Source organism: Wolffia australiana, chromosome 2 (assembly GCF_029677425.1).
Source record: "Wolffia australiana isolate 7733 chromosome 2, ASM2967742v1".
Lineage (NCBI taxonomy): Eukaryota > Viridiplantae > Streptophyta > Magnoliopsida > Alismatales > Araceae > Wolffia > Wolffia australiana.
Genome location: NC_135836.1, coordinates 2027032 through 2047397, shown reverse-complemented (window position 1 = coordinate 2047397; position 20366 = coordinate 2027032). Strand labels below are relative to the sequence as shown.

The following is a 20366-nucleotide window of genomic DNA, read 5'->3' as shown; positions in this document are numbered from 1 at the left end:
CCCCACCTTTTATAGGGGAAATATGGGCCTTTCACTTTTAGAAATAAAGGAGAAAAAGACCCAATTAAAAGTTATTAGGGACCCCTAATAGGAGAGAGAGTACACAAATACGCCCACACATGCGCTAACACACGTGCAATGTGTAGGTTTGTACAGTGGTCCAAACACGTGCGAATAAGCAAAAATAAACAAATAAATGGTCGACATACATGGTCTACTAAACAAGGAAAATGCAAGTAAAGATAACGTCAAACCTTGTTGGTTCGTTGAGGAGGCCGGGTACTCCGAAGGTTGGGTATCAACATGTGCCTTCACACGATGAACAAGATTGCCAGGGTCTTCAAAGTTGGATGGTCCCCCATCATCAATTAGACAAAAGCTTCATATGTGAATCTTGCAATTTTGTACAATCTCATAAGTTGCCATTCATTCCTACTAATCATATCTATAGTAAGAGCTTAGAAGCGATTCATTTTGACTTATGGGGACTTTCGCTTATGTTGTCAAGCTTAGGATTTTCTTATTATGTTGTTCGGTTGATGATTTGAGTAAATATACATGGATTTATCCTCTCAAAAGGAAAATCGATCTACTTTCTATCTTTATGGAGTTCCATGCCTGAGTAGGAAAACAACTAAATTGCAAAATTAAATACTTACACTCAGATTGGACAATTTCACTATTTTAATTCTTATTTGAGACAAAAAGGGATTATAAACAGGGTCTTCTGTCCTCCTACACCAGAACAGAATGGAGTAGCTTAGTGAAAACATCTTCATATAATTGAAACTTCTCTTGCATTATTAAAGCACGCTGACATGCTATTCTTTTGGGATGAAGGAGTTGTTACATCTATTTTTCTTAGTAATCGTATGGTTACACCAGTCTTAATAAGTAAATCTCCATAAAAAGTTCTGTTAAAAAATGTGCCTGATTATACTTTTTTAAGAACATTTCTCTGTCTTTGCTATGTGTATTTAAAACCTTATGCTCATACTAAGCTTAAAGGCAGATTGGAGACATGCATTTTCATGGGATATAATTCAATGCACGACTGCTACAGGTATATTTCTCTTCAAACAGGTAAACTCTATATATCTCACACCATGTAGTGTCCTATGAAGATTCTTCCACGTTCTTATTCACTATAGACCATTACACACATGGAGTTTTGGGTCCTCATCAAAAATAATCCTCTACGCCTGATACAACTTCTCTTCCCATTTTCGAAGTGTGTCATCGGATATTCCACCTACACCTGATTCAAACTTAGCAAATGATCATACTAATGAGGAATTGTTGTTCTGAACCAAATGAAAATATCAACACATCACCACCATCTCTAGTTAAAAATACATGCAAAGATTATTCTGATGCTCTTGGTAGTAACTTTCCTGAGATTGTATCAAGCTTTGATAACACTCCTGAATCAGATGTTCGCTTGAAGGCAAAGGCTCTTCAAGAAATCTATCACCAAGGAAGAACAGACATCCAACATCAAGATTTTGTTATTCCTAAAGAGGTATTTCTTTGTTCAAATAGATATCAAGTTCCACGGTGTCCAGGTATTAATAAAACCAGGGTGTTCATTTAAAACTTCATCAAAGGACAAAATTGGATTCAGGATATGACTTCCAAATTTAATGTTATTATGCAAAACAAAACTTGGGATCTTCTTCAGTGAGATCCCAATTTTCCTCTAATCTGTTGTTAGTGGGTCTATACATTAAAATATAAACCCACTGGTGATATCAAAAAATACAAGTATCAGTTAGTTGGTAAAGTATATAACAAACAAGAGGGTTTTGGTTTTAATGAAACATTTAGCCCAGTCATTAAACACTCAGTTATTTGTTTAATGTTATCCTTAGCAGTCAGCAACAACTGGAAAATCCATCAACTAGATGTGTCTAACACCTTTATCCATAGTGACTTGCATGAAACAAAATTAATTGAAAACCACCAGGTTTTAAGGATAAAAAATTTCTCATCATGTATGTCGCTTAAAAAAACTATCTGTATAGTTTGAAACAATCACCACATGCCTTGTTTAAAAAAAGTACTTCTTAACTTAAAAGCCTGCTTTTGTAGATTGAAATACTGACATTAAATTATTTTTCAATCCACAACCTGATCGTCATTTCGATCTATGTAAATGGTATTCTGATTATGGGTCCACATACTCCCGATATTCTAGATGTTGTTAAACACTTGCATGCTGAATTTGTGATTAAAGATCTAGGACCTGCACATTTTTTCATAAGGATTGAATTCAATAAACTCCATGATGGATATTTCTTAGCTCAATCAAAATATATTGCCTCTATTCTTGAAAGAACTAACATGGAACATTGTAAACCTCCATCTACTCCTTGTTTTCCCTCTAAACCTCTCGACTCAAGTAATAGACGACAAATGTCGCATGTAAATGTTCAAATGTTTTGGTCATTTTGGGTAGATATCATGTGTATTAACTTCAATTTCACAAGATTTTTGAATTTATGCACTAAAGAGAACAAGCAATAAAACAATGCATTTTTTTCATTTTTATATATGTATTACATACTCAATAATTTTACATTTAAAATGGTCTGTTTAGTATGCTATCTTTGCTATTACAGGGGAGAAGGTCAATGTAGAATTTTAAAAATTAAATAAAAAAACAAACATAGAAATAAGAAAACAAATAAAATGCACATATATAAATATAGTGAAGAAGAAGACTTAAGAAAGACAAATAAACAAGGAGTTTATAGGGCCTGCCAAGGAGCCGACCAGGCAGATTTCTAATGTTCTGTTTAGTATGTTATCTATGCTATTTCAGGGGTGAAGTCAATGTAGAAGTCAAAGAAATAATAAAAATAAATAAATAAGAAAAAATAAAATGTACAGATATAAATATAATAAAGAAGAAGACCTTAAGAAGACAAATAAAAAAGGGGTTTATTGGGTCGGTCAAGGAGCTGACCAGGCATTCCAGTGCCCTACCCCGCCACATCAAACAAGTGCCCAGGGCAGTGAAGCCCGCCCATGGCCAGCAAGGGGCAGCATGCCCAGCAGGCAACCTCAGGCTGGTCACATCAGGTGCACAGAGGCCCATGTAGGCCCATCGAAAGTGACCAAGCGCGCAATCAACGGGAATGTAAGGTATTTGAATTCAACAATATAGAAATGCTGGAATTTATATAACGATAGATTATTTAAAAACCTTCCATATGGGATTGAGAATCCCAGTTTTTTTACTTTTGCAGCGGGCTGGGCCATCAATGGGAATGAATGTGATCACATGCAATAAAATAAAAAGAAAACTAAGACGTGCCTTCGAGCCAACCTGGCCCAAAGCCAATGTCTTTTTGGGCTTTCTTTAAGTAGTGAGATATGTTCTCACCCATCCAATCTGCTTAGAGAACATTGGACGGTGAGATCTATCTCGCCCTAGCTAATATCTTTTATATATGTCTCAGGGCTTCTTATTGGTCGACAATAATGACGCGGATGCGGGACCCAAATTGCCGGCAAATCATAGAGAAGAACGGAGACAAAACGCTGATGAAGCGTTAACGAGGCAGCTGACAGGGCTCACTAACGTGGCAGATGAGGCACACCATCTAAATCGGGGTTCACTACTGCGATTGAATAGCAGTTGTCAGATTTAGATGAAGGCTATCTAATGGCCAGGGGCATTTTGGTACAACGTTACCCCAGCCATTTTTGGCCGATGGGGGGGCCCGATCAGTGATCCAACGACCTAGGAGGATCCCTAGGGTTCTCCCCTTCCATCGAACGGCCTTGGAGGTCCATCCCAGGCCATAAAAGAGGACACAAAGGCTCCCGAATTATTCATCTTTCGACTGAGATTTGAGAACAGCGAGACACCCTTCCAGCAGTGGCGAGAGCGGTAGTGAGATCATTACAACCTCCCACCGAGAAGCTCTTGGCGGCACTGGGAGACATCACAACGCACCTGGCTGCACACTCAGATGGAGGAGAAGAGAAAGGGAGACCCCTAAACCGATGGTTGGAGGTGGCGATTGGCACCACCACCCCTTCTTTTCGGATCAGGGCAATTCCAGTACGTTGATGAAACTATAAGGTTGATTCATACCCTAGATGTATTAGGTTTAGCTAAATCTAGTCAGATTCAAGTTTTCAATCAAAATTCATACCACAGACTCTTTGTCGCATTTCATCAAACACCTTGCATGCTTGATGATTATTTGTTTGAATTAAAAAAATCTACTGTCTCAAATTTATAAGTTTTTTTTTGAAACATAAAAATATATTAAGCCCGACCTCTCTTGGGATTTCTATCGAACACCTGAGAGGCCTTCGATAGAATTAACCTCTTTTACCCGATTTTCTCCTAGTAAAATACATATACAAAATATAAAAATCATATATATACTATATTAACTATAAATATAATCTCCTATGTTGACCCCCTTTTTGAGCATTTAGTCGAACACCTATAAGGTGTTCGACTAAATGGAGCCTTATAACTTCAGAAGTCGAACTTAAAAATTCATAAAAATACATATAAAATATGAAAACATCTAAAATACATTTAGTAATTGTATACTAAATATTTCACCTATATAAGTAGTATTCTATAAGTATAGACGACATCATATTAATATAATTACTTCTTAATTATTACTATTAACCCTTTATTCCCTCATAATAGCTATATATACTTATCTAACCGCTTACTTAGTGTACTATATTATGTACTTAAACTCTTCCTATCTACCTTCTAAATATATACAAATACTTCTCTAGCCATTTTATCAAGTATTAATATATATATTTATACTACTCTAACACTTTTATTCTATCTTAATATATCTATCCAGCTTATTCCTCTTGTTTTTACTCTTATTAAATTAGTGACTCTTATTAAATACCTATCTACATTTTCATGGACTATGTTACTGCCATTCATAAATATAATATCTAATACCTCAATTATTCTCTGTATCTCTAGTATCTATTATTATATCTTAATAAAGAACAAATCATATATTGAATATATACTTAAAGTCCAGTCTCCGTGGAGACGACCTTACTTACTCCATACACATGAGTAAGTTTTTATATTATATCAAATTTATTTGATTGTAGGCAAAATAAAAAATTACTAATTAATTTCCATTCGTCATCAAATGATCGACTTACAGATGGAACATTATTTAGACATACAGTTGGTGCACTCCAATATCTCACACGAAGACATCCTGATATTGCATTTGTAGTCAATAAGGTCTGTAAAAAAATGCACTCAGCAACATTGGGTGATTGGCAATTTCTTAAACACTTACTTTGATACTTAAAGGGTAAAATTTTACTAGGTCTTCTTATTTACAAGAAATCATGTTTGGCTTTGAATGCATTAAGTGATGTAGATTACGCGGGCAATAAAATAGATAGAAGCTGAAAAGTGCATTCCTTTTATACATAGGTAAAAATCTTATTTCTTAAAGTTATTGGAAACAACTGACGGTTGCACGATCGAGTGCAGAGGCAGAATACACAGCTCTTGCTGACTGCGTCTCACAAATTCTTTAAGTTCAATTATTTCTCAAAGAAATCAACATTTTGATGATCACACTACAATTCTCTGGTGTGTCAAAATTGGTTCAACTTATCTAGCGGCAAATCCAAATTTTCATGCTAGACCAAACATACCAAAATGGATTTTTCATTTTGTTTGTGCACAGGTTACTTCCAAGAAAATTACAGTGAAGTTCACTGAGGAAGACGATCAGCTAGCGGACGCTCAGACAAGCCTACCCCAGACAGGAAAATTTCTACTCCAGCGACCTAAGCTTAACACTTGCAAATGACCGTTGCGCTTGATGGGGGTGAAGAGGAATCAGCAACTTGCGGATCTGATGTGTTCCAATAGGAAAGTTAATAAATAGTAGCTAGTAATAATTGTACATGTACCCCTATACTCGCTAGAGATAAGATAAATAGGATTTAGTATAAGTTTCAAGATAGACAGGATTCAACATAGATAGGTTTAAATACAGATAGGATTCACCGACTAGGATTGGATCTATTATAGCCATTATACCTGTTATAATGGCTATGATTCAGAAAGATGGGTTTAAATATAGATAGGTTTCAACGGCTAGGACTATATTTATTGTAGACGTTATACCTGTTATAATGGATACGATTATGACAGATTGACTACATGTTACAACTACGAATCTTATAATATAAATACAAACATTGTTAAATCATTCTTGAGATATACAAGATAACAATCTTAATCTTGTGATGGTTTCCACTCACTCTCTCCTGTCCTCCCTTTTCCTTCTCTTTTTTTTAATTAATCTTTCTTCTTCTTGATCGTTAAGGGCGGACAAACGCTTTCACACACACGGTGACATAGAGTGAGAGAGATCTCTACCGTATTGATTTGCTTGATTTATTTTGTGGCAAGGCTGAAGTTATATGTGTAGTTGATAAGAGCGAACGAGAATCATCACCTTAAATTATATTATTTACAGTATAACAACCCTATCAATACCAAGTTATCACTATTACTATACATCATTGACCAGTAGTCTAAACATTCAGAGTGTACGCAACAATGAGGACTCCAGCCACAATTCCCTTTAATATCTTCATTTTACGCTCTAACTTGTTGAGTAATTATGTCCTAATTGGGCAACAAGTAGAAATTATTATGCTGTATCATTCTTACGTTGACCCAACACATTTTCCCTGGTGTTGAACCTACTAACAAGCTGTTCTCGAAATATCCCTAGCCACATATGGAGCTTGTGTTGAATCACTCTAAACAATTCTATAAATAGCCGGGCAATCTGCATGAAGTATTTATAACACTATTGGTCCAATTAAGTTGTGGTCGCCTAGTATGGCTTTGGAAAGGCGAGCAGAAAATGCACTAATATTTGTAATCCAGTTGTTACTCTTCATGTTGAGAGCTGGCCAGCCTTCGATAGTGCTGAGGTCGCTAGCTCCAGGATAATCCAGAAACCCACCAAAACCCCCATCATCGTCACCGCCACCTCCTTCTCCCCTAAGCCCACCATCAACACCACCACTGCCTTCCCCATCGCCAGCTATAGTTCCACAACCTTTTCCCCAAGCCCACCATTAACACCAATGCCACCCCCAACAACACCACCTACAAGTCCACCACTACCTCCCCCAAGTGCACCATCCCTGCCAACTATAAGTCCACCATATTCTCAGAAATTCCACCACCAACCCCACTAGGAAGCAGGTGACACTACATGATACAACGGGAATAAATGATGTGCTCGTTTGAGAATTATCAAGAAGTACGATAGAAAACCTACTGATCCATGTGGATAATGCATGCAAACAACATGAAGGGTCGTGGCACGGACAAGTTCCCAAAGACCGGATGATCATCTTAAACACGAACAGGACGGGGGACAATCACCGTGCATGAGCGACCCAACCGTTGCGTAGAGCGATCCAGACATGACTCGAAAGAATAAATTCTCTACCTTGAATTTTGATGGCTAATCCTATGACACACAAAAAAAATGCTCAGCAGCGGAGCATTCAAGGACCGGACTCCAAAAAAATGCTCATTCGAGCCCGCGACCCACTCCGGGTTGCGCGACACACAGATCGTCTGAGGTGCCCCTACGACGATGTTGAGTACGTGGAGCACGACGGAAGACCAGACAAGATGCTACGAGAACGTCACCCTACGCGAGGCCCCGCACGCGACCCACATCACATAAAGTCGAGGGGCGTGGTCAAAGTATGCCAAGGCTGGCGGTGCTGGGCAACATGTAGGGAGGAAGACCACAACAACATCATGGTAGACAAAAAGATCTAGGTCGATGCTGCAGCGGACTAAAGCTCAAATGCACATGCTCAGGGTGATCATTAGTAGTGGCGTAGCTGAGCTTGAAGGCACGAACAGCTATGGCAATGTGAAGTGGTGGCAGTACAAGACTCGGGTTGGTAGTAGTTTGAGAATCGGTGGTGCAACGCAAGAGCAGCCATAGCATCAAGGCAGTAGCCTCGACATTCGGAGGTGCAAGTAGATGGCAGCAGGTGCCTCAAGTGGACAATGGGTCGAACTCTAGCAATGCCGACTGATGGCAATAGGCAACTCATTTAGTGATGGCTTTTAGGGATCAGGATCTTCTACTTGAGAAGTAACCTACAAAACGAGAACTCCACTATTAAAGGGGAGGGAAAATAAAGATCCCAAGGTCCAACCACACGGTTTTGTTTTCTTTCCAAAGGCTTTCCAAGTTCTTACGTTCATTCCCCATCCCCTTATATAGTGGGGAGGTGTGGTTGCGCTAATGGGCCACCTTAGGGGAGAGATACAAACAAGGATTCTCCCATAAGGACTGAACAAAATAAAAACAAATTACTGTGAACAGACAAACATGGGAGGCCAATATATTAAGGAAGGAGCCTTTGTAAGGTCAACTGAAATGACACGAACCAAAAATAAAAGGGATTAGGATGTTGTCGTCAACCCTTATATTGGAGTTCAAGTTCTTCATGTTTGCTTGGGCTCCGCGACGCGGTTGTTATGAGTCAAGGCTTGATCTTTTGGATGGTCCTCCATAATCCTCCCACAGCAGGAAGAACTTGGCTCAAACGAGTTAGAGCCAATGATATCTTTTAGGGGCTGGACGAGCTTTGGCTGTAGTCAGTGGAGATCCTCCTCTAAGATCCATGTTTTGTCAAACAATGGTTGGCTCTGCAAATTCACAAGTAACTTTTGGTCTATCTGCTCCCTCGTAACACTAATTACCTCCTCCACTAACTCAATGGGATCATGCCTCAAAGGGGATAGAACAGGTGGAGACAGATGGTCTCCCTCACTCGCATCACTACTAAGGCTCGAGGGGCTGTGTGACTAAACAATGAGTTGCATATGATGGTATTGGACCTGATCGCTAAATTTGAAGGTGGGACTGATCCCCTAATTTGGTGGGATACCTACAACGTAGGCATTCTTGCTGACTACAAGGACCATTAGGGAAGGCCTGGCACTACTAGTAAGAAGCTTCATAGCGATTTAAGAGAGTATCTCTAGGGCCTCAACCTAACCTAACTATATCTCCCTTAGTGTAGTTAATTGACCTATGACCCACATCAGCGACGACCTTGTACTTCTTGTTTTGTGTGACAATGCAAGTATGAATCACATGTTGCATGTTTTTAATATGCTACACGAATGCAAGGCCATCATTGGAAGTCCTAATATGATGATATAGGGGAATGAGATCAAAGGGCCTATGAGGTACCTGGCCATACAGGATCTTGAACGATGTTCAAATAGTGGTACTATTCATAAATGAATTGAAGATGAACTAGGTAGGGGAAATCACACGATCTTAAATGGTGAAGTTATCCCCCACGATGGAATGAAGCAAATTCTCTAAACTACGATTAACTACTTCCTTCTGCCCATCCATCTCCCAATGGTAGGTCTTGGAGAACTTGAGCTTTCTTCCCACCAAGGCCCATTGAGTTATGTGTAGGCAATGCATGCAATCAGGGCTGGAGCAATTGCTCATAAGTGTACTAATGTGTGCATGAGTATGTGTAGGCAATGCATGCAATCAGGGCTGGAGCAATTGCTCATCAGTAAAACCCATATGTAGAAAGTTCTTTTTACACACTTATATGTTAAGTCAGTTACCTGTAACGTCCAAAGAGGATGTACACAAAGGATGCACTGACCAATCATAACGCAGCCATCTCATCAACTAATCATAGCATTAGGCACGAAGGTGTATGCCATCTACCATGTACACACACGTCTGTAAACTCCCACTCTGGTGTAAATATGTTTTTTCACTTAGCTAAGTCATGCAAAGCAGAAACACACAGAGGGCACACGGACCAATCAGAGTTCCACACACACACATGCAGAGTACGAAGGATCGACAGCTCATAACAAACTCCCCCCCAAATTTCTTTGCATTTTTCTGCATATCAAGGGAGAAGTTGGCAATGTTTGGTAGCTCATTCTTGATGCTCATCCAATGCATCATCAAGCTGGAGCACACAGCGGCAGTTAAAGCCCATGGATTGGATTTCTAGCACAAATTGGAGTTTGGACTGCCAATTCTTTGCATTTCTCCCTCCAAATATGAGTTATTTTAAGCAGGATTTACTTCACCAATGCTGCAAAATTATGCAGTTGGAAGATGTTCTGATAATCGCAGCAAATCCATCTAGGTTCTTTCATGCGCACACAATCGACTTTGACTGAAATTTAGTTCGAATTTGAATTCACCTAATTTTCAGTGTTGAACTTGAAATTTCTTGAATTTTGTTTTCAGTTTCATGTGTGAATCATTTGATTAGCTGTAATTCCTTTCAGTAGATGTTAATGAATGTATTATAAGTTTTAAATTAGAATTTTCAGCTGTAATTGCTCAAATTATTCCAGAAATTTTGTGAAATTAATGAAAATACTATTCAATTTGGTTTAATGGCATATGTTAGGGTCCATCATCAATTAATCAAGTAAAATGATTAGAAATAGAGTCTTAATTCCAATTCACCTCATTTTCTGGTTTTAATGAATAAATATAAACACAAAAATATCCTAAATGAAAACATAAAGGAATCAAAACGTAGAGAAATTAATTAGTCTTGAAATCATTTACTATTATGTGATTTCTTTAACATTTAAGAGAGAAATCAACCAGTGCATCCCGTGGATTCAGCCCCTTACTGAGGCATACGTAGTATATAGCATGGTGTTACAGACAAATCACTAAGCAGACTTGGCTTGTGAAGTAGAAGTCACTTGTAATAGCTTTAGATTGATTGGATGTTAAGAAGAGAAGGTAGGTCTAATCCCCTAGCTGTACTCATTACAGAGGAGAAAACCAGATATGATACGGAAATGACAAGATGAGGCATAGCACGCACTTGGGAGGTGGCGCTCTTACGCCTTCTGGCCCGCAGCCCCATGTGCACACCTGCTAGCACTGCCACTACAACATGGCCAATCCATCCTACCATTTGTGCTCCACGCGCCACCAGCATCCACACTGACAGATTAACACTCTCTGCATCAGTGCTGCTATGCTCAGCACCCCAAGACTTGGCATCCCACACTGTAGCACTACCCATAGGGGCGCCACCACCCCGCAGCCATCTCGTCGCTTTGTGCCCCAATGCTTAGTTCTTGCCAGAATGTCTCTCGCCCCGTGCACGCACACACTCTATGCGGCACGTGCACATGGGACACATAGCAATCGCATCTAAGGGCATGTGAAGTTCTCGCATGCAATGCTTGCTCCTCTACCACTTAACCTGCACAACCCCACGCACATGCAGGCATCCTTGGTGACCTGCGTGCACAATGCCCATGGCATGTGCACATGGCCTATCCTGATCCACCATGCTTGGGCGCTGACGAGCACGACCAACTAACGATCATTGGTTTTAAATATTAGGGTCACCACCCATAATGTGTGTGGTGTTCACACTTGAGGACTTGATCCCCTATTCTGAGTCCAAATACACAGACATATCCCCATAGTAAGCACACAGGCCTTTGGGCGCAAATGCTACCTACTTTGCGGCCTTACACACAGATATTAAGGGAGACTTATAAAGTGTAAGCATAAGTCTGAGAAACCCAGAAAAATACATAATTCTTGTCATTTTTGGGCATACAAGTTGGACACTAAACTATCATCTCAGCAAGACTACCAGTAGAACCCCAAGCTAAGCAAACATGTAATTATCAAGCATTTGGGTTCCTAAGGGGCGGCCAAACCAAGCAGACTATTGGCATTTCGAAGCAGGCCACTAGCTTGGTGGCTCAGACATAAAGAGTCCAGGTGCTCAACCAAAAAGTGACCTCAATTGATTTCTCTTAAGTTGTCTTTTTCTTAATCAAGGCTTTGAAGACAGGATACTTTTTCATCTAAAGAACTCCAATTGATGAGGATAAGATGGGCACCATGATCTAAGCTCTCAAGTAGTGGAATAATGTTTTTCAAACCCTAAATTTGGAGCACTAATTTATTAGTGATTAATTGTATTCTTAATCCCCACATGTTCTTAAAAAAAATTGAATTCAAGCTAAATTTTTCTACTTGCAGCCTCATCAAATTCCGCTAGTTTTTTTTCTGGCAAAGTTTCATCAGGCTTTTGACATTGCAAGAATCAATTCAATAACTACTCTACAAAAATTCATATATATATACTGAGTCCAATTTTACAAAAGACTAATCAATGGCCTAGGGATGCAGCAAATATAAGATAAAAATTAACCTAGCCTTCGATAATTTTTCTAATTATAGTAAGAACCCTCCAAGAAACTAAATAAAAAGGTCATATCAATATTTCATTTTAATCATCCAACTAAACCAAGGGGAATTTTTGTTATTGATATTTAAAATAAACTAGAAATAAAAACACTAAAAAATATCAGACGATGATGCATAACGTGTTGTTACTCAAGACAAATAAAAGAAATAAAAGTTAAGCTCATCCTCTCTTGGTCAAACCTTACCAATCCACCCAATTATAAAACTGAGAATATGACACTGTAGATTCTTTGATATTAATCTCTGAGATATCTACTAGAAAAACAGTTCAAACCAAAGCAAATTAGCACCATAATAAACTAAGATAGGAATAAAATTATCAACCCCATGTCAAATATTATCAAATGTATGTACTTATTCTAGAAAAAGTATTAGACAACAAATTGACTTCTTCCTTCTCCAACCTTAATTAAGTCCAAAGCTGGCCTGTTAAGAAAATAATGAAAATAGTATAAACCCATCTTCAGTTATAACTATTAAACCTAATCACTAGGAAATATCATTTTTTTTTTTTAATAACTCAGTAAAACTCAAAAGTGTATTTTTCCAAAAAAAATATAATAAAATTAAGCTTCCTCTATCATTGTTGTATCTAACTAATCCTTTTTTACCTAAATAATCTGAGAAACTATTGTTGGGCTCTAGAAGCCTTGATCTGGATGAAGAAATCGAAACGATCCGCAGCGGAAAGTTTTGCAAAATCGAACGGCATCAATAAAATCATTTTTAAAAAGTACCTTTGCACAGCTCACAATCGTGATTTCATGGATCTCGGAGCGAGACGAATTGAGCAGCTCAATTGTGCAGCTTCAGATGTATCCACACGGGTGGCAAGTCAGATCTCATTGAGAAGACCCGTTCAACCTACGTCGTTGTCATTACGTCATCCAGATCACATCTGGAGTGGAGAGGAGTCATGGGGATAAAGGAGAAGAAGGGAAAAGCCCCTGAACAATTTTGGCCTGGGTGAATTTCATTCAAGGCCTTCCCCTATATACTAAGTACGTATTTTTCATAAAATCTCCAAAACTTAAGTATATATTCAGAGGTCCAAAAGATAATTTGTGTGTGACCCTTTAGGCCCATGTATCAATTTAGTTAACGACTCCAACGTCCCAATAATATTTATTGGCCTTAAAAATTAATTAACTATATCATCATGTAGATTAATTGAATTCGGATTGATTTAACCCAATCGATAGGTCGAGTCTCCAACACATGGGGTGCCAAGCTACAACTCGTGCTCTAGAAGATAAAAAGGACTGTGTATCGACTCACTCTAGTAACTTGTTCGCCATCGGTTACCATGTACGTATAATCCCTCATCCACTTGACGCTCCTAGGATGACTTAAGGTAGGGTCAACTATCAAACCCTAGTCGGTCATTCAAGTTAGTACTGATGCGTTGAAAAATCATTGGAGAACTCTTCTCTGATATTTCACTACCTTGGCCAAGGACTTCATTGCATTGTCTTCCTTGGGCTGTCACCTCTTATACAAGGGTAGACGATCCCATCTTCACCACTCAATCGTCTTCGTGAACTTATTGATGCACCCGAACTAAGGTCGTTTAGAATCCCATGATTAGAGACTTGTTGGCCATAGTCAAAGTACAACCGTCCGTCCACAAGACGTCTTTGGTGTCTCAGGTCTAAGGACCACTTACACAATCATGATGTGAATCAACTTGATTGACAGTTCGGTATAATACCTATCAAGGATTCGTACAGATCAATTCAGTGAACTCTTTCCTCCAAATGGCACCCACTATCTATCCTTAATGTCTCCACACTAATGTCTAAGGGAACGCTCATACTCATCAAATGAGTGAGGCTAGATAGTGTTATTCTATCTGGATACTTCAATGTCCTTCTCGCGTATCCTTCGAAAAGGAACAATTAGAATACATGTTTAAAAACTAGTGATCTCCATGTTACGATCTCATCATAATTCACTAAGTCTGATCATATATTCATGGACTTCATTATAAGCATCACATATGCATTATAATGAATATATTTAATTAATGAACACGGAACAAGACATGGAATGTGTGATTGGCTTTTCGGTCAAATATATTTCCATCAACCATAATCCTTAAAATCTTACTAAGCTATGTAATCTCGTTTTCAATCTTAGAGCTTTTTTTAAAACAAAACCAGCATTAAACTTGGCGAATGAAAAATGAATGTAATCATTAAAAAAACAAAACATAAAATGTCACCCACTATTGGATGATGTAAAAAAGCGTAATAATATGACCAATTATGGGATAAAAATTAGGCTCATCATTGTTATAGTTACAAGGCAGCTAGGGAATGGCAAACGTCATCCATCATGTCATTTGTCATGGTGAGAGATCCGTGAAGGATGACATGACAGTGAAAGAAGACATTTTTCAGCCCCGTAACAGTGACAGATGACATGACAAAAAAACCTACCGATGGGTGGCTTGGTCTCAAGCAAGCGATGTTAGGGGACGGCCGTCATAGATAATGAAGGTGATTTAAATTAAGCATGAAAAAGGAAATAAAGGGGAATAATATTTTTTTCCTGTTTAGAATAAAAGGAGAAATATTGTAGGAAAAATTAAATTTTTAATTTGTTCAAAATAATTTAAAATACATTATGTTAAAAGTAGAGGGAAAATAAAATTAATGCCTGATTATTTTATTCTATAATTTAAAAGATAATATTATATATAAGATAATACCAAACATATAGAAAGTACTTAGGTACAAGAGCCTACAAGATATTAAACTTTAAAAGGAGTTCAAGGGAAATTAAAGGGAAAGTAAAATTTATCTACATTTATAATGAAAGCAGAGAAATGATGGTTAATATTAAAAGTTCAAAATTAATAAATATTTAGAAATACAGTTTAATGAGTATGAATACCAAGAGAGAGACAGAAAGAGAAAGAAGCAGCACAAGAGAGAGAGAGAGAGAGGAAGATCGAGAGGGAGGGAGAGTGGGAGAACAATAGAGAGAGAGAGAGAGGAAGATCGACAAAGAGGGAGAATGGGAAAACGAGAAAGTGCAAGAGGAAGATTGAGAAAAGGTGGTAGAGTGGGAAAACAATATAGAGAGAGAGAGAGAGGAAGATCAATAGATGGAGGGAGAACTGGAGAATGAGAGAGAGAGGAAGATCAATAGATGGAGGGAGAACTGGAGAATGAGAGAGAGAGGAAGATCAACAGAGGGAGGGAGAACTGGAGAATGAGAGAGAGAGAGAGAGAGGAAGATTAAGAGAGGGGAGGGAGTGAGACAACAAGAGAGAGAGAGAGGAAGCTCAAGAGAGGGTGGGACAATGAGAGAGAGAGAGAGAGGAAGATTAAGAGAGGGGAGGGAGTGAGACAACAAGAGAGAGAGAGAGGAAGCTCAAGAGAGGGTGGGACAATGAGAGAGAGAGAGAGAGGAAGATTAAGAGAGGGGAGGGAGTGAGACAACAAGAGAGAGAGAGAGGAAGCTCAAGAGAGGGTGGGACAATGAGAGAGAGAGAGAGAGAGAGATGAAGATCAAGAGAGGAGATGTCCTTTTGTCACCGTGATGGGGATGATGTCTGGGGACGGGAGGCAGACGGGACGGTGAATTTGGTTACGGGTGATGAAGATGTGACAGACTTTTGTAAAATCCAGGGAAGCATGACGTAATGGAAGGTGTGATGAACTTCCCATCACGCTTCAGTCTGTCAACAATCATCACCTTTCCCCTCACTTTCCCAAAGTGCCATTCCCTAAAGCCAGCCTGTTACAGTCTAAAGCTGATTCTCACATTCAACCAAGGAGAATTATTATCATATTTTTTACAATCAGCAAGAAATAAAATCTAACCTGGCTAATGGGAAAAAGTGTTCTAATCAGCAAAAAGGAATTTAGAAAAAAACTGAGTTCCTGCTTGTCAACCAATTAAGAAGCTTAAATAATGACTCAGGACTCTCGTCTTGATTAAGTTGTGCAAATATAAATAAATAAGTAAAACAGTTCAACATTAATATCTGGAAACATTAAAAAACACCCTGCAAATCAAGCCCATCCTCCGTTAGTATCATTGAATTAATTAATAAGAATTATTGCACACCATGCTTGATACTGTACTCAGGAAGAAAAACATCGTTCAAATGTCAAAAAGAAGATGAATATGGACTATCAATTACAACACAAAAACCAACTATCCGACTCACGAACTGTGTTTATCAATCTTTACTGAGATAAATCTCAATAGGAAAACAACAGAGTACATTAAGATCCTGATCGGAATCCTATCATAGACAAAGGGCAATGAGCAGTGGAATAGAACATCACTTCAAGTTCTTATGAGCTGCCTTTTTTGAAGGAAAATTGCAGGGAAGGGAAATGACAAGAATGCCCCAAGTGGGTGAAAATGACAGAAACACCTCTAAACAAGGTTGGAGATTGTATGAGAGTACCCAACATTAAATAAGAATTCATTGAAAAGAAGGGGCAGAAAAGCGAAAAAAAAGAAGAAATCAGAATCACTTCCAGAGCTCCTCCATGGGGATTCCGCGTTCTTGAGCCACTTCCCTAAACTGTCTCATCTTCTGAATGGCAGTGACCGTAGCCCGGGCATTGTTGAGAGCATTGTTGCTACCGAGCTGCTTCCCAAGGGCATTCTCAACACCAGCCATCTCAAGAACAATCCTCACCGCCCCGCCGGCAATGACTCCCGTACCAGGCGACGCTGGCCTGAGCATCACTCTTGCCGCCCCGTAGTCACCGTCAGACCTACCACCAGATAGATTGATTGCCTCAATTTTTCGGAAAAGATATAAACTCTTTTGATATTAGAGGAGAATCTTAGAAAAACAGAAAAATAGATTTGGATCAGAAATTGGGAATGGCTGTTCTTCAGCATTGGGGATTTTATTTCTTGTGGGATTAGATTTTTGATGCATAATGAGAAGAATCACATCCCAGGCAAACTATTCAAATTTAAGACCAGGAAATCAACATTATATTTTTGCACAAAAGGGATGCACTTTATAAAGTCTGTGAGATTGGGCAACCCGGACTTGATTTTTCCACCAAATTTAAAAATGTAAAATTTTGGGTCAGTCATCCGAAGAGAGAAACATGCGGAGTTGTCGTGTATAATGGTTATGATTTATTGTTATAACTATTCTATTTCCAAAATCTGAGCTGGTAAATTCCAATGAAGGAAGAGAAAAAATGATTTAAGCGACAAATAAGGCATTATTCCATTCCTAACAAGTGCCATTATTTCGTTGGAGGAAGAATATAAAGGAAATTCAAATAAAATCCCAAGAAATTAATATACAAACTCACATGAATTTCGTTAAATTCATCAAATTAAGATACGGAAATAATTCACAGAAGAAAGGAAGGCTGGCGGACTATGAAATCAGTAAAATAGCATAAAAAACAAGCAGAACCAAAAATACAGAACCCCGTCGCAAATGAATAACGATTCACAGAGAAAACCATAAAGAAAACATATTTACAAGACAATAAGGATCCAATCGCACAAAACAAGATAAAGCCTAATATGAACAAAAACCTCCAAAATAGCTTTATCACTATTCTTTAAAATTAAGTCTTGTTATTTTCTTTCTTTCATGAAATGTGGAAATTTTAACCATAAAGTATCCTGCATACCTATGTTAGACCCGAAATTCAGCATGATTCTCAAACAAAATCATAAAAAACCCATTTACCAGACAATAAGGATCCATCCCAACGAATCAAGATAAATCCTAAAATCAATCAGAACCCCCAAAATAGCTTTGTATCTACTATTCTCTAACTATTTAAAACTCTAAAACTCAAAAGCAAATCTTGCTATCTTCTTTCTTCCCAAAAACCCGGAAACTGTAACCATAATAAAGACTGAACATCCTGGTGCTAGACCAAAAATTCAACATGATTCCCAAACAAAATCAAAAAAAAAAAAACACATTTAGACCAATCCCAAAACCAAATCAACCCCCCCCCCAAAACAACAGTCTCTACTTTCCAAAAAGCAAATCTTGCCATCTTCTTTCTTCCCAAAAAACTGTAACCACAATAAAGATTGCAACATCCTGGTGCTAGACCCATAATTCAACATGATTCCCAAAAAAAATCAAAAAAAAAAGAGAAAAACCCCATTTACAAAAACCAAAATGCAAATCTTGCCATCTTCTTTCTTCCCAAAAACCGGGAAACCATAACCACAATAAAGACTGCAACATTCTGGTGCTAGACCCAAAATTCAACACGATTCCCAAAAAAATAAAAAAGATAAAAAACCCATTTACAAAAACCAAAAAGCAAATCGTGCCATCTTCTTTCTTCCCAAAAACCCGAAAACTGTAACCATAATAAAGACTGCAACATCCTGGTGCTAGACCCAAAATTCAACATGATTCCCAAGCAAATCAAAAAGAAAAAACCCATTTACAAAAACCAAAAACAAATCTTCGTTCTTCCCAAAAACCCGGAAACTGCAAACCAAAAATCACGAAACCGCAATCCCAACGACCCAAGACAAATCCCAAAAACAAATCAAAACCCCCCAAGTAACTTTGCCTCCACTTTTCAAAAAGTCCAAAATAAATCATAAAAAACCAGGATAAATCCACGATCTCATTATTTCCTTCTTCCCCAAAAACCCGGAAACCGTAACCATAATAAAAACTACAACATCCCCGTGCTAGACCCAAAATTAAAAAAAAAAAAAAAAAACCCATTTCCAAGACATCTCAACGACCCAAGACAAATCCCAACAACAAATCAAAACCCCCCATCAGACCCACCAACCTGTGCGGAAAAGTGGAGTACTTGGTCATGGGAACAGACACAATATTTCTCCTGGCATTGACAGAAGACTTCTCCACAGCAGCGACAACTTCCTTAGCCTTTCCCACGCCAACACCCACCTGCCCCTGCTTGTTCCCCACAACAACAATAGCCCTGAATTGAAGCTGCTTCCCTCCCTTGACCACCTTAGTCACTCTCCTGACTTGCACGACCCTCTCTTCGAACCCATCCTTGGACTTCTCCTTCTTCCTCTGCCCCCCAAATCCCCCCGATTTCTTGGCCTTGCCGTCCATAACGTAGATATCGTTGCCGGCGACGGTGAGGCCGCTGTAGGCGGGGCCGTAGAGCTCTTCAAAGGCGGCAGCGATGTCGTCTTCGCTCTCGGGGGGGAGCTCGTAGAAGGGTACGGGAGGGGAGTAGCCTTCGGGGATGGAGGGGGGCTCAAAGGGGAGGTCTTGTGGGTCGGAGGGGTTGAGCTCGTCGAAGAAGGAGGTGTCGAGGTCTTTGGAGGAGGCGAGGGAGAGGCGGAGGGGAAGGCGGCGGGGGAGAGAGAGGTGGGTTCGGAGGGAGGAGCAAGAAGAAGGGGGGGAGAGGGGAGAAGGGTGGAGAGAGAGAGAGGAGAAGGAGGCGAGGGCGGCGGTCGCCATGGGAGGTGGGTTTGGGAGCTCTCGGAGAAGAAGAGGAGAGATGGCTCCTCCTTGCTAAGTCTATCCACCCAGCTCTCTCTCTCTTTCTCTCTTTCTTTCTTTCTCTATCTATCTATCTATCTATCCTGCCTGGAGTGGTCTTTATGGATTAGATTAGATGGGCTGGGCTGGGCTGGCTTGGAAATTGAGGTTGGAATGTTCTTGGAAAAGACCCACAAAATCTTAATCATTTACAGGTTTGTTTTCTATGTTTTCAGTTTTGGTTCTTGAGTTTGGGAATTATGGGGAAGAATTAAACTGGGATAAGCTCATTTTTCAATAATGGTTGAAGGTTTGGAGCTCTGGGAGAAGAGAGAATGCTCCTCCTTACTAAGTCTATCCACCCAACTCTCTCTTTCTTTCTCTCTTTCTTTCTTTCTCCATCTTTCTATCTTTCTATCCTGCCTGGAGTGGTCTATTATGGATTAGATTAAATGGCCTGGGCTGGACTTTATTGGAAATTGAGCTTGGAATGTTCTTGGAACTGAACTTGGGAATCAAACTCTCTTTCTTTATTCCTCTATGTGTTTAGTTATCCTGCCTGGAGTGATCTATTGTAG

At 39.1% G+C, this 20366-nt stretch overlaps 1 protein-coding gene across 1 annotated transcript; it reads right to left on the bottom strand.

Annotated features, from left to right (window-relative positions):
- Positions 1-16715: 16715 nt before the first annotated feature.
- EMB3113 (Ribosomal protein S5 family protein) lies at positions 16716-19886 on the bottom strand. The gene is made up of 2 exons (XM_078591654.1): positions 19121-19886; positions 16716-17086 (listed from the first exon to the last, which is right to left on the bottom strand). The coding sequence occupies exons 1-2, from the start codon at positions 19765-19767 to the stop codon at positions 16837-16839; spliced, it is 897 nt and encodes a 298-aa protein (XP_078447780.1). The 5' UTR covers positions 19768-19886; the 3' UTR covers positions 16716-16836.
- Between the last annotated feature and the right edge of the window lie 480 nt (positions 19887-20366).

Coding starts and splice junctions, on each gene's coding strand:
- EMB3113 (XM_078591654.1), bottom strand. CDS start 19,767: ATGGCGACCGCCGCCCTCGCCTCCTTCTCCTCTCTCTCTCTCCACCCT. Junction 17,087..19,120: donor TACTCCACTTTTCCGCACAG/GTTGGTGGGTCT, acceptor ATCTGGTGGTAG/GTCTGACGGTGACTACGGGG.